At 29.8% G+C, this 13,411-nt stretch overlaps 1 protein-coding gene across 1 annotated transcript; it reads left to right on the top strand.

Moving 5' to 3' along the window:
- Positions 1-1,180: 1,180 nt before the first annotated feature.
- On the top strand, positions 1,181-8,048 carry HELRODRAFT_119893 (hypothetical protein; the record flags this gene model as incomplete). Its single annotated transcript, XM_009018417.1, has 10 exons — positions 1,181-1,348; positions 2,324-2,479; positions 2,607-2,695; positions 3,576-3,723; positions 4,234-4,347; positions 4,765-4,842; positions 4,913-5,008; positions 5,434-5,540; positions 6,996-7,065; positions 7,965-8,048. Coding segments are annotated over 10 exons (1,110 nt in total), but the record flags the coding sequence as incomplete, so codon positions are not given.
- Positions 8,049-13,411: the final 5,363 nt, after the last annotated feature.

The following is a 13,411-nucleotide window of genomic DNA, read 5'->3' as shown; positions in this document are numbered from 1 at the left end:
AAGTGTAAATTTCCATCGTCTATAATCATTTATTTTTTTTACAAATGCCGTTAGTAATTAACATCGGTTCATCCTAAGTCACAGGTAAAATTATTTGCATTTTAGAGTTTTGCTACAGTATAAACGTCAATCTGTACTAAATAATTAACCTTTTGAGAGGACCTATTAACATTCCGCCTAAAACATCTTCAAACCGTAAAGTTATTATTTTTGTTAACTTTTGTTGGTTCTTGTAATAATAGTTTAAAGTGATATCATCAACAGATCATCAACCGTGTATCCAGCGATGGCTTCGTCTTTTTCAAATCTTGGTCCAAATAATCTTTTCGCCCAATCATTGTGTCTTACTTTTTTTTACTCCTACTTGATTAGTTTTCCCATTGTTTTTTGTCACTTTTATTTCATCCATCTTTATCAAAAATCTTGCTCATTGCATTCTTTTCGTTTTTATCTGTTCTTCATCTGATATCCTCATTAAATCTGACACTTGTAGCCTTCTTGACCATTGTTTTTTGCATATATCCAACTCTTCGGCTATGTCTGTGTTGTTTTCCCTATGTCTGCTTCATATTTTATTGTTGGTATGCATTGATATGCGTCTATTGATTGTTTTCGCTCCTGACTTTTGAAAGGTTCTTCCGCCTAGCGTCTTTCCCCCTCTTTCTTCGTTTTTAGCTTTTATGATTATTGAAGCTTCAATTTAATAGCTTGGTCTATCTTGCGGGCAGTGTCCAGGGATTACTTCGTCTTGTTATAGCATGATTCTGTTTTTCATGTTAGTCATACTATAAGTCTACTCTTTTTTTAATTGGGTACTTTCACATGTTCCAAAACCTTTAAAATTGTTCCTACAGTTTAGATATTTATCGTCTGTATACTCTGCATTTGGGAGAATCATGAAGACCCGTGTTTTCCAAGACGGTTGGTTGTAAATAGTAGCCACTTCGATTCACTTCCATAGATTTTAATCTGTGCCACAACCATATTGTACCTTTTTTATTTTTTTATTTGTCACTGGAATTCATTCTTTTCATTATTTACCACTTCTCAGCTGACCTTATATCTTTATTTTTTGCGAATCCAAACCAAATGGTTAATTTGAGCATTAGAAACATTTTTAAAATTTATTATTTAAATTTAGCTTTAGTTTTAACTTTTGTTAATAAAAATAATTATTTTTCAGTTGCTGATGGGTTTGTTTCACTTTGGGTTTCTTACTGTTTATTTGTCCGATCCGCTGACCAGAGGACTAACTACTGGAGCTGGAGTGCATGTATTCACCAGTCAGATTAAGCATGTGTTCGGAATCTCTACTGGAAAATTCACCGGACCTCTTAAACTAGTTTTTGTGAGTTTTAACTTTGAAACCTTTTTTTATTCTCATTATAGTGAAGTTTATTTAGTTGACTATTGCTGTGAAACAATTTTTGCTGCTATAGAGGAATGTTTTTGTTTTTCTATAGTGGTCATATTCTATGACTTTCTCTTATTTGTAAAACTTAAATCAGAAATTGTTATCATTAGTTATGATCTGGTTGAATCACAATTTTATTGTTCCTTTTAACATTCAATAAATATTGTCTGTTTCTTGTTAGCTTACTTTCTATACATTTCTTTCACTTTTCAAAATTTAATTTCTCTTCAAATTACTACGTTCAAATGATAACTAGATAAAATATAGAATGACAGTATTCAGTTATGAAAACTCATAAGCTTAAACAAATTACAAGCAGTGCAATGCAAAAATTGCCAACGTGGAAGACAAGCTTTTTTTCAATTTTTGGTTACCTTAAATATTTTTACTTTTTAATTCCTTTTAGACGATATTAGCTGTACTACGCTTACGTTTATTATTACGCTGGACAAATTTATGACAATCTGCGTCATCCTAGTCGAATTTAGAATTGGATTAAAACCATTTTTTCGTTTTTTGCTCTTTTTTTGGTTACAGATGTTTGGCAGAATATCCAATAACAAGTTTCTTGGGTTCTGAAGCGAAACGTCAGTTGTAGAATAGCACTCGACTTATTTTTCAAGCAACAATTTGTTCTTTCGATAATTGTGATGACAAGTTGGCTCAGATGGTGGTAGCGCTGACTTGAATTCATCTTTAAGTTAATTATGTGATTTCTTTCGTTTGTAAAAACGTGCGTCTGCGGAATGTGGTCCGATATGCAGAAATGTCTTTGGGATGTTGAGACCTGGGAATTTAAATTACCTGGAAATTAATAAATGTTAACAAAATAGTAGTATTTGATTTAAATTGAGTTGAACGTTATTTGATTATATTTTATAATGATATCTTTTTAAATTACGTAAACAGTTATACAAGACGTTTTTTGAGAAGATTGTTGATACCAACATGGCTCCTCTTATCACATCCCTCATATGCATTCTCATCATCTACAGTTTGCAGAAGTGGGTGAGTCCTAAGATGAGGAAAGCTATTAAGATTCCTCTGCCAGCGGAACTCATAGTTGTAGGTTTAATTTATTTTACCTAGAAATCATCTAAACAAAAGTTATGCTATTAATTTAAACACTAACTCTAGAAATGTTTTAAGAAAAAAATTAAACTAAAATTTGTAACTATAAATTTTCCAACAGTTGATTTTTGGCACATTGATATCACATTATTGCAAATTTTCAAGTCCTCAGGTTTTTAACATGAAAGTTGTTGGGAAAATTCCTCAAGGGTCAGTTCTTATATTTATTACATTTATTATTTATTATATTCATTATAAATTTATTATGTTATGTGCACCTGTTGTGGTTATGGCCGATACGATGATAACTTTCTTGGTCTCATCGCCATTACGATCCAATAATTTTTCTAAATACCATGTGCCACAAAATATTTACCATTCTTTTGAAAAACTACAATTTGTTGATAAATACTAACAATCAGTAACGTGTAGCTAAAACTTAAAGAACGGATCATTTTTTATGTACTAAAAGATCTTTGTCAGGTACGATTTGTGCTTCTATGGAGTTTTATTGAATGGTATTGTTGGGGTTGTGAAGGACCATAAGCAATTATAAATCAAATTTCAGCTATAGGAAAAGTTTTCATCGTGGTATTTAATTGAAAACATTCTTATCCAATTCCAATGAAATTATGTCTGCGCCATTTATTTAATTTCTACCATCTAAGAAAATATAATTGAATTTTTACTTTAACATTAAAAATAAAAAAAAATTAATAAACAATTAAATTTCCTAACGAAATTTGTTTTTTCCCAATTTGCTACATTTCTTTTTTTAAACGATACAATCCAGAAAAATTTTTTTTCTGACATAATTTTTCTACTTACTCGTTGTTGTGTTGATGGACAAATTTTTTAAATTTGTAAAAATTAAAAAAATTTCACGATCATTTTTTTAAGCATATTTTCTAAGCTAAAAATTTATCAGGATGTTTGTTCAAAACAAAAATTAAACTTCTCATTTAAAAAAACTCGTTACTCGCTGAATGTTATAGAAGTTTGTTTTTTTTCGAATGGCTTATGTTGTTCTGTTACTTTGTCATTTCTACATAAATCAATAATTTAAAACTTGGACTTGTATTGAATGCAGCATACCCTTTCCGAAGCCTCCCAACCTTCTGCTTATCCCGCAAGTTGCCCTGGATGCGTTTGCAATTGCTGTTGTATCATTTACTATCAACATATCAATGGCGAAAATGTTTTCCAGCAAGCATGGATACAATCTCGATAGCAATCAAGTTGGCGGTTGAATTTCATTCTAAGCCTAAGATTTTTTTCAGTTTAATTATTTCATTTAATTTAATAACATTCTTTATTTCCACGTTTGTTTTAATTGTAATTTGTGTCAGTTTGATGGTTTGTCTGGCCATTCTATAACAACATAACATAACATAATATAATAACAATGGACTCAAACTCTACTGAAAATTTTGAAGCTAATTCTCTGAAAAGTTATATTCAAACTTCGATTATATTAATCCGGTCGATTGTTTTTTGAAGTCTTATGGGTGTCATTGGCGTATATGTCATGCTATTTATACTAACACAATTAACTACAACTCCTAAATTCCCAATACGTGAATACCAAATGCATGTTAAAATGTGCGAGAGAGATTATGTTAAAATGTGCGGGAGACATTATATAGGATTTATGATTTATTTTCTTCACAAATGAAGCTTTTTCATAATGATACAAAAAATTTTCAATATTATTACTGAAATAGGCAAAAATTGTTATTTGAATGAAGGAGCTGATAGCCTACGGGATATCTAATATTGTCTGTTGCAACCTGAACTCTTACGTTAGTACGGCGTCTCTGTCGAGATCTCTCGTACAGGAATCAACAGGCGGAAAAACACAAGTAAGTGCTGGTGGAGGGGTGTTCTTTGTATTGATCTCTAGATAGGATTGTTTTTGAATGAAATGTTAACGTTCTAGAAGACTCCTGATTTTTTTTATTGCATATTATATGATTAGAAATTTTTAGATGTTAAAAATAGGAGATTAATGTTCTTTTTGTTGACTGTTACCATTGTCCTAAATGTTTATTCAACCTACCGACACATTGTTTAGACATCGAGTTTTATGTCACGCTCTAAATGACACAAAACTTGATGTGGTAAAATATTTTCGATATTTTGGTGCTTTAAACCTATTTATAAAGGTTGTTGCGTGAATGTATGTTATATGAACGATTGCATTACATTGCAACTGAGCTGATAAACATTATGTCCACATACAATTCCAGATTAAACAGTGAATAATAAATACCGATTAGGTTGCCGGATTGGTATCGTCGTCGTTATTATTAGTTGTTCTGCTTTTCATTGGACCACTGTTCCACGATCTGCCTAATGTTAGCAATTAATTTTTTTTAGTTCTTTCAATGCTTTTTTAATTTATTTGTCAAAAATTTCAATTGACAGTGCATCTTGGCCGCAGTAATTATTGTGAATCTTCGAGGCATTTTTCTTCAGGTATGCGATCTTAAATATCTCAGTAGGATCTCTAGAGCAGATATGGTTGGTTTAATAAATTTATAAGTTAATTATTATATTTACGCTTCTACAGTTAGTTATAATTTGTACTTTATGGTTTGGTTATACATAACATCTTAAGCAATGTTTATTATTATTTGTGAAATCGAATTAAAATTTAATTGTAACAGAAATACGTTTGCCAACAAAACCATGGGAGAAAATATAACTTGTTGTTCGATTAAAAATTGCTTAAGTATCAATACTTGAGCCTTGAGTAATTATTTTATCATGTTTGAAAAATATTAACTGCTTTTTATACTGACAGAACTGAATTGTTCCATCTGTCTGTTTGTTTCATGTCTTGTTTAATAATCATTTAGTTTCCATTATCACATATCTTAAAAATTAATTTATTAATTTTTCAGTTTTAATTTCAATTGATAAATAATTTTGATGGTTATTTGAAGTTCACGTGGTTAGTTACTTGCTTAGGAGTCGTACTGACTGATGTTGATTTTGGATTGCTCGTTGGACTTGCATTTTCATTTCTAACCATTGTGCTCAGGAATCAAATGTCAGTGCGTTTTCTACAATGATTGATGTGTTGTGCAATATTATTTTTAACAGTTGTAACACAGCATTTAGTTTAGACATTTACAATGTATCTATGTATTTGTCTTGATCATTTTTGAACACGTCTGTCTGTCTGTCTGTTTGTCTGTCTGTCTGTCTGTCTGTCATCCCATCACCATTATACAATCATTCTACTGTACAATTTTCTCACTCCTTCTATGTTACCAACCAGCTAAATTGAATTCCAATTGAATGGTTGACTTCGTGGTCCTGCGTCTGTAGTAAAATTTTATAAAGGAACTTAGAATCCAAAAATGTGGTGTTTAATCATTAAAATGCTCTTGTGAATAAATTTTAATTATTTACAATATATGCGGTGAATAAAACTTTCCGATGAAAATGCAAGAATTAACCATTAGCCTTAATTAAATTAATTTCATAAATAAGTTAATTAATAAATAAAACTGAATAATAAATTTATATTTATAAAGAATGTAAACGAGAAATGAAGGTTTTTTACACATTATTTATCATTCGGGTCGATAACATTTATACATGGAATTGATGAATTAAACTTTAGTAATCTTTTTCAACCTACTTTTCATATAGATTATAAATGTGTGTATATAGAGGTACGTATATTAATCTATATCTATATGGAATATTTAGGTATTCATTTTAGTTGTGTTGAATCCTAAAATCCTTCATTTTTCTTGGCAAAGTCTTTCTTTTTACAAAACGTTTTTCTTACAGTTACATGGTGAAATCGGTTTTTCAAATTTACTGAACTGTCAACCAAAGAAAGAGTTTACACACCAAAACAAATGTAGTTAAAATATTCAATCAGTGTAGTGATCAAAAAGTTTGATTAACGAACGAACAGACAGTTCAAAACTTTTAATATAGTCTAATTCTATGTGAATACAAACAGCGTCAAAAACAACAGTAGTTCTCTGTTTTTCAGGAAGGTTACTACAACTTACGATAAGTCCAACTCTGTCCAATCTAGTTGTGCTGAAATATCTCTGCCGTTAAATATGCATTTTAGTTACTAAAACACACACACAATACAAACCTACTCATTATCGCCATAGTTATAAGATATTGTGGGCGCTTCAAAGTCTCAAAAATACCAATCAAATTTTTTAGCGATTTTTTTAAAAATAACAGCTTTTTGGTATCACTTGTTATTGCTTATCTATTCTTTGATGTGCTCACTTTAAAACGTTCCATGCACACAAATGCTTTCTGTGAAGAATGACTCAAAATTTATATACAACCTTCTTTCTGATTTTATATATTTTTTCATTTATCTAAGATACCTGCAAAATTATTAAAAAAACTGATATGTTATAGGAGTTTTCGTTATTAACTTTATAACTAATTTATAAAGATTTATTTTTCTCTTACGTATGACAGCAAATTGTTTGTTTTCTTATATTTTTTTTTTGTGTAGAACAAAACTGCAAAGCCTGGGTAACATTCCAGGTACAGAATTATACGAGGATGTTCTAGATTATCATGAGGTTCTTATAATTATTTTATTTTTGTAGTAAAATGGAATCATTCATCGGGTGAAACTAAAATTGATGAATGTTTTTAAAATTTACAAAATTTTTACATTAAAGATTCAATTAATTATTTTATTAAAAAAATCGAACAAATTGTTGAATAAATTACCTTACTTTTTGCAAATATTTGAATTAATTATCATTCGTCGGCTTGTACTGGCATTCCATTTTGGTAGTTACGGTCGAACATGATTTTTTGATATTACGCGAGATAATGTAACATTTTGTCATTTGTGGAATAAAAGAGAAACAAAAATATTTAAAAAGAAAAAAATGAAGAATTTTTCTATGATTAAATTGCATAGCAAAATTGATGTTCTTGTAGCAAAAACTGATTGAAGATGATATTATAATACCCATGAAGACAAAGAAAATTTTGTATGATAAGGTGTTTTGATTGCAGACAGAATTTGAAGAGGTCAACGCTTAATAAAACAGCAATGCGAAACATGACGCTATTTGAGCCTACTCGGCAACTAACTCTAATTGAAAAATATTACATTAAGAATAAATTTCAGTGTACTATTCACAATTGATGTTAAAAATTATCTATTTAAATCCCTCAAATCATTTGTTTGGCTTAAAAATTAGAAACCACCACAACGCGTTAAGGTGACTTAACTCGATTGCTTTGAGATAACTCCCCCATCATACATGTCCAAAGCGAGTTGCCCCATCATGTCTAATGACAACCTCCATTGCATTGAGGAGTCAGATTTTTCAAACGATTTTCACATAAGCGGCTTTACACATTGCGTAAATCTCCGAAGATTGCCTAAATATTGAATAAAATTATTAAATAAATCTTTTTATAAGTTGTTGAAGTAATAGAATACATGATAATTTAAATGCAGGCCAAAGAGATAAATGGTATCAGAATATTTCGCTTTAAGAATTCATTATTTTTTGCAAATGCTGAATACTTCCAAACCTCCATGGAACAACACATGAAGAAATACGTGACTAAAAAATCTGTTCATATATCAAATGAATTATGTCATACTACTTTAAAAGATTCAAAGGTTTTTTGTTGTGTCGGGAGGAAAGGCAAGAAGATGATAAAAATTCACGAAGATGAAGATAGCGCGAAGAATCTTAATTTGGTTGGTTCATTCCACTTGCCAAATGTTTTAATTTGGATTACCTACTCAAAAATTATTTGTCATAATTTGTTGTCAGACTTGTTTATCACGTAACTTTTTAACCAATTTTGCATTCAAGTTATAATGGTACAGTTAATTATATGGTTTAACAAAAATTAATGTTTCTAGTTGGTTCATAATATAAAAAATGATGATATTCGAATCTCAATGGAACACATCACTACCAATCTCCACGTTTTCTCACATCACTTGAAACTTTTATTTTAGAAAACCTGTTGATCATTTTTTTTTTTCGCAACATAAATCTTTGCCAATTCTATATTTTTATATTATATATTCTATATATATATATATATATATATATATATATACCAATACAAATTGTAATTTATGTATATGTTTATATATATATTTTAAATAAAAATAGTACTCTTGTTTGATCTTGCAGCCTGTAAACAGAATGCAGTCAGAGAATGCGAGTGATCAACTGGTTTCGAGCGACGTTAACGTCTGTGATTCCAGTAACGTCCCCATATCTGCTCACTCTGACAACACCGTTCAGAAGTTGGTAGATGATGGTGACAATCAAGATATTAATGATAAGGTAGACGTACAAAACGAAAATGGTTGTGGCGTGAAGGATGTTATTATTGACTGTGGAAGCATGACATTTATCGATACTGTGGGAATCGCGACTCTCAATTTGGTTAGATTATATTTTGTATGATTTAAAAGCACTCAGGAAAATGTCCTCATTTTTATCTTTGGTAATAATGATATTATCGCTTGTTTCTAACTATTATTTTGTTTCATGTATTAAAACTTAATTTGTGGGTTTATTGCACAATTTCTTGTCTAATTTTTCAGATAACCGACGAACTATACAAGAAAAATATCTGCCTTACGTTGACTCGATGCAGTGGTAAATTTGACTTAATTTTCTCTCAACATAACTTTTAACAATTTTTATCAGTATAAAAATCCATTTCCATTTGATGTATGTAATTATTAACCACAATTATCATGGAATCACGCGATAGATGATGTGAATGCTACGTTGAGAATGGCTATGGAAATGAAGAAGCTGAAGAATATTCCAATTTTTGTGACAACTCACGATGCAGTTGTCTATATTTTGAACTCAAAACACAGAAAAACTTCATCTTATTCACAATAAATATCCATCGTCGATGTAATTATTGCGATGACGAGCACGCATTTGAATAGCGAACATTTGATGAGTATTTTTTTACATAACTTAACATGAATAGGCGTTTATTTGCAAACATTCGTTTTTTAATTTTATCTTATCAATCGTGATTTAAAATTTTGTTGGACAGTCTTATTTACAGTAAACGAGAAAAATCAAATTGAACTTTCTCACAGTAAGACAGTAAGCAGAACAGATCTTTCATATTTGTTGCGTGAAATATTTATTCAAAATTGTTACAGCGTTTGTGATATATTGATGAACACACACACACACACATATATATATATATATATATATATATATATATATATATATATATATAATCAAATATTTATATATATTATCAAATATTTATGTATCATATATATAAATATATGTTTATATATATATATATATATTATATATATATATACATAATATATAATAATTGTTCAAGATTTATATCTTTGAAATTCTGAATTTTTTTCGTTTTTGGAGTTTTAGATAATGATACATTAAAATCAAAAAAAGTATAGATAGAAATTTCCTAAGGGAACAAATGGATTAAAAATGGGTAATTAGAATATAAAAATTCCAATTCACAAATAAAAACAAGTACAAAAAATCGCTTGAAGTTAAAAATTGAAATAACAATGTAAATTTATTATTTGAACTGTTGAAAAAGAACAACCAGTTTCAAATTCAATAAATGGAAAGTGTGCCAGGGAATTCTGGAGAACAGACAATGACAATAAAAATTATACAGGTCAATCTTAGTTGTGTTACTAAACAGCTCTCTTAAATATTGCAGCTACCGATGGACAGCACTAATGCTCCATATAATGAAAAATTAAAATAAATAAACTATCTTAAAAGAACGACTGGAAGTAGTTAACATCTGAATGAAGAGCAAGCGGGTTTCAAAAGACGGAAAACGATCACTCAAATTATGATATTGAGACTGATGACAAAAAATATTGATATTCCTGAGACTCCCTCTTAAGGAAGCCTTAAAACCTGGAATTGGATTTTTTTTATTATGCAGATAGTTTTCCAACACTTTTGTTATGATCAATACCAACGAATGCTTTGAAAAGATCAATGAAAATTTCAGGCGTCATCAGTGGCGGATCTAGACAATCTTGACGTAGGACATAATAGCAGTTTTAAAAAAGTTGAAATTAACTTATGGTTTGCTAGTGTGGTCTAAACTGTATAGTCAACGCGCGATATTGAGGATTATTCCAAACTAAACATTTCATAAAATAAAAATCTTATTTAATTAAAAATGAATTAATCATTAATTAGATAATTATAACTCATTGACTTCCAGTAATTAAATCATTGTAGCTCCGTTACCACAAATTGTAAGAATGCATTGTTCGTTTGGATATGAAATTTCACTATTGGTTAAATTATACATGCTAAATGAAATTAGGTACAATTCACAAATGTTTGTCCAAACGTTTAGAATTTTGTGTTATCAATTTTAAGACTCGTTGGCAGAGAAGAGGGTGAAACTAAAAAAAAGAGTAACACACATCATAACGAAAATACCAAGTACCATTTGAAAACTGCAAACTTCAACAAAGACCGATAAGATTAATAACTATATCGACAGATCATTTTTTTCATGTATCTTAATTGGCTCTTTAATTAGAGGAGTTCGAGTTTTTCATTCAAAAAAAAAACACATTCTGCTGAGCATCATAAAACATTTTATTCTTCAGCAATTTTTACAGATTTAAATGCTAGAACGTTCACATCTAAGAATACATCAAGAAAATACCGATTAAGAAATATTAAATTTTCAAATAAATATCAAAACTATTGAAAAGAAGCCCAAAAGCCCTACATGGTCATACCACTGCGTTAAATAGATTGGTGAATGTTTATATGAAGTGAGTTATAAAATAATTTGTGTATACGTTTTGCATATTGTTGTCGTGATTTCATTGACAAACCTAATATTCTTTCAGTTATTTTAAACTGTAAACATCAAAATCTTCAATCTTTTCTCTTTAAATTTTTCAATCAACATTTTTTTCATTAATACATCTTTTCCAACATCATCCAAGCCATCTTCATCGATTCATAGCCGCCCTTGAAGTCAATCCAATCGACGCCATCGGCAAATGAGGCGTGCGTTCCTGGCGCTGAAAAGTATCTTCTATTGAGATTGCAGTTGTGGCAACTTCTGTACCACCAGGCTCCTACGGTTTTTTTAGTTATCTTCATTTATTCAATAAGCCAAAACAGTTTTAATCTGGTGTTTAATTGTTTTAAATTGTTTTTAAATAACTTTTGAACCGTTTAAACATTTGTCCTGATTTTTTTATTGGCATTCAAATTCCATGTTAATAATAATGACATGTTTTTTCTGTTTTAAATGCCAACTCCAATAAAAAAAATATTGTATTTGGCTTTCCGAATCTAATTTTGAAACTACTTAATTTTGTCGCAGTGTTGAAAATACAAAGTATCAATATAAGGAAAACGGATGTTGAATTATGAATTTTTAAGCCTGCATAGAAGAATTAACAAAAACTAATTAACTAATGGATCTTTGAACAACATGTTAATTAAGTAAGCAACCCGACACGCATACAAAAAGGATTGTAAACTCATTTATGGACGTCATGGGGTGAGTGTGATAACATCAGGCTTTGTCTAAAAGTGTTACACATTTCTTAGGCATATTTACAAGCTCATTGGTATATATACGAATGGACAACTGAACCAGCAAAGGAGAGAGGTCTAAGGAAGGAGGTCCATAGGAGAAAAATTTTATCGCAGAGAAGTTGTGTGCGAACTGAAAGCAAATTAGCGATAACTTCCGAAGAGGAGTTTATCACGAAGAATTCTACACGCGATCTGCGAGTGAATTAACGATATACTTCTGAGAAGCGAATACAGCGAAAGACTGAGAATGTACGGCCAAGAAACATCTGACCGGAGAAGTCTAATTAGTGACGATTGGTTTTATTCATTGATTTATTTGTTTTTTAACGATTTTAACGATTGAATTAACGAGTGATCGGTAACAGCAATACACATAAGTGATTGCCGGCATTCTTTTTTGGCAATCATTTGTCGTCAATATATAAATACATATATATATATATATATATATATATATTGGTTTGAGACTATTTGATATGCTGTTTAAAAATAATTGCATGCTCTGTTCGATTTGCAATTGAGTTTTTCAATTTTTCATACGACGAATTTCAGTTGTTTATCAAGTTTGTTCAGTTCATAAAAAATTTTTATTCATTTTTTTTGCATTTTCGTTTAAATACTTGTGTTGTACGTTCCAACATAAAAAGCTTTTTTTGGCAATCATTTGTCGTCATCATTGTTGACTTTAGACATTAGTCAGAAAACTTTATCGGGTATCTCCTTCTTCGGACGGAAGAATTGATAGAATCTTCCATCGTTTGGGCAATAATACATTGGGCGAATGCTCAGGTAGCTACTTCACATTTACTCATTAATTATTTAAATTTTAGTGAATTTTTCTTTAAGCATCATCACCAGTATATTTCAAATTGTCTCCCTCAAAATGAATGAGAATTCCTTCCATCCATGGGTATCTCCTACTTTGGAAGGCATGGTGCAGTGCAGACTACATCGTATCACCAAATAAGTTTTATTATATAATAGAAAAAAATAATAAAATTAAATAATAAAAATTATATAATAATAATAGTAATAATAATAATAATTAAATAATAAAATTTACCAAATATTTGCCGCCACCCTGTGAACATGAGATTATTGGTCCAATATGGGCTTCATGGGCAAATGATTACCCACATGGGTGTTTTGTGGGCCCAATGCGGGTTTTATATATTGGCTCCACAAAAGCTCAATAAGGGTTGTGTAGGCTTTTGCAACTATATAAAATTCAAAATTTTGTGACATTTTATTATTCCATTGTAATATTTAATGAACATTTTGAATAAAAATTTTAAATATAATGCTTTTTTCAATAATGATTACC

Source organism: Helobdella robusta, assembly GCF_000326865.2.
Source record: "Helobdella robusta unplaced genomic scaffold HELROscaffold_21, whole genome shotgun sequence".
Lineage (NCBI taxonomy): Eukaryota > Metazoa > Annelida > Clitellata > Rhynchobdellida > Glossiphoniidae > Helobdella > Helobdella robusta.
Note: the sequence above shows the minus strand (reverse complement) of the source record. Positions and strands in the feature narration are given on the sequence as shown.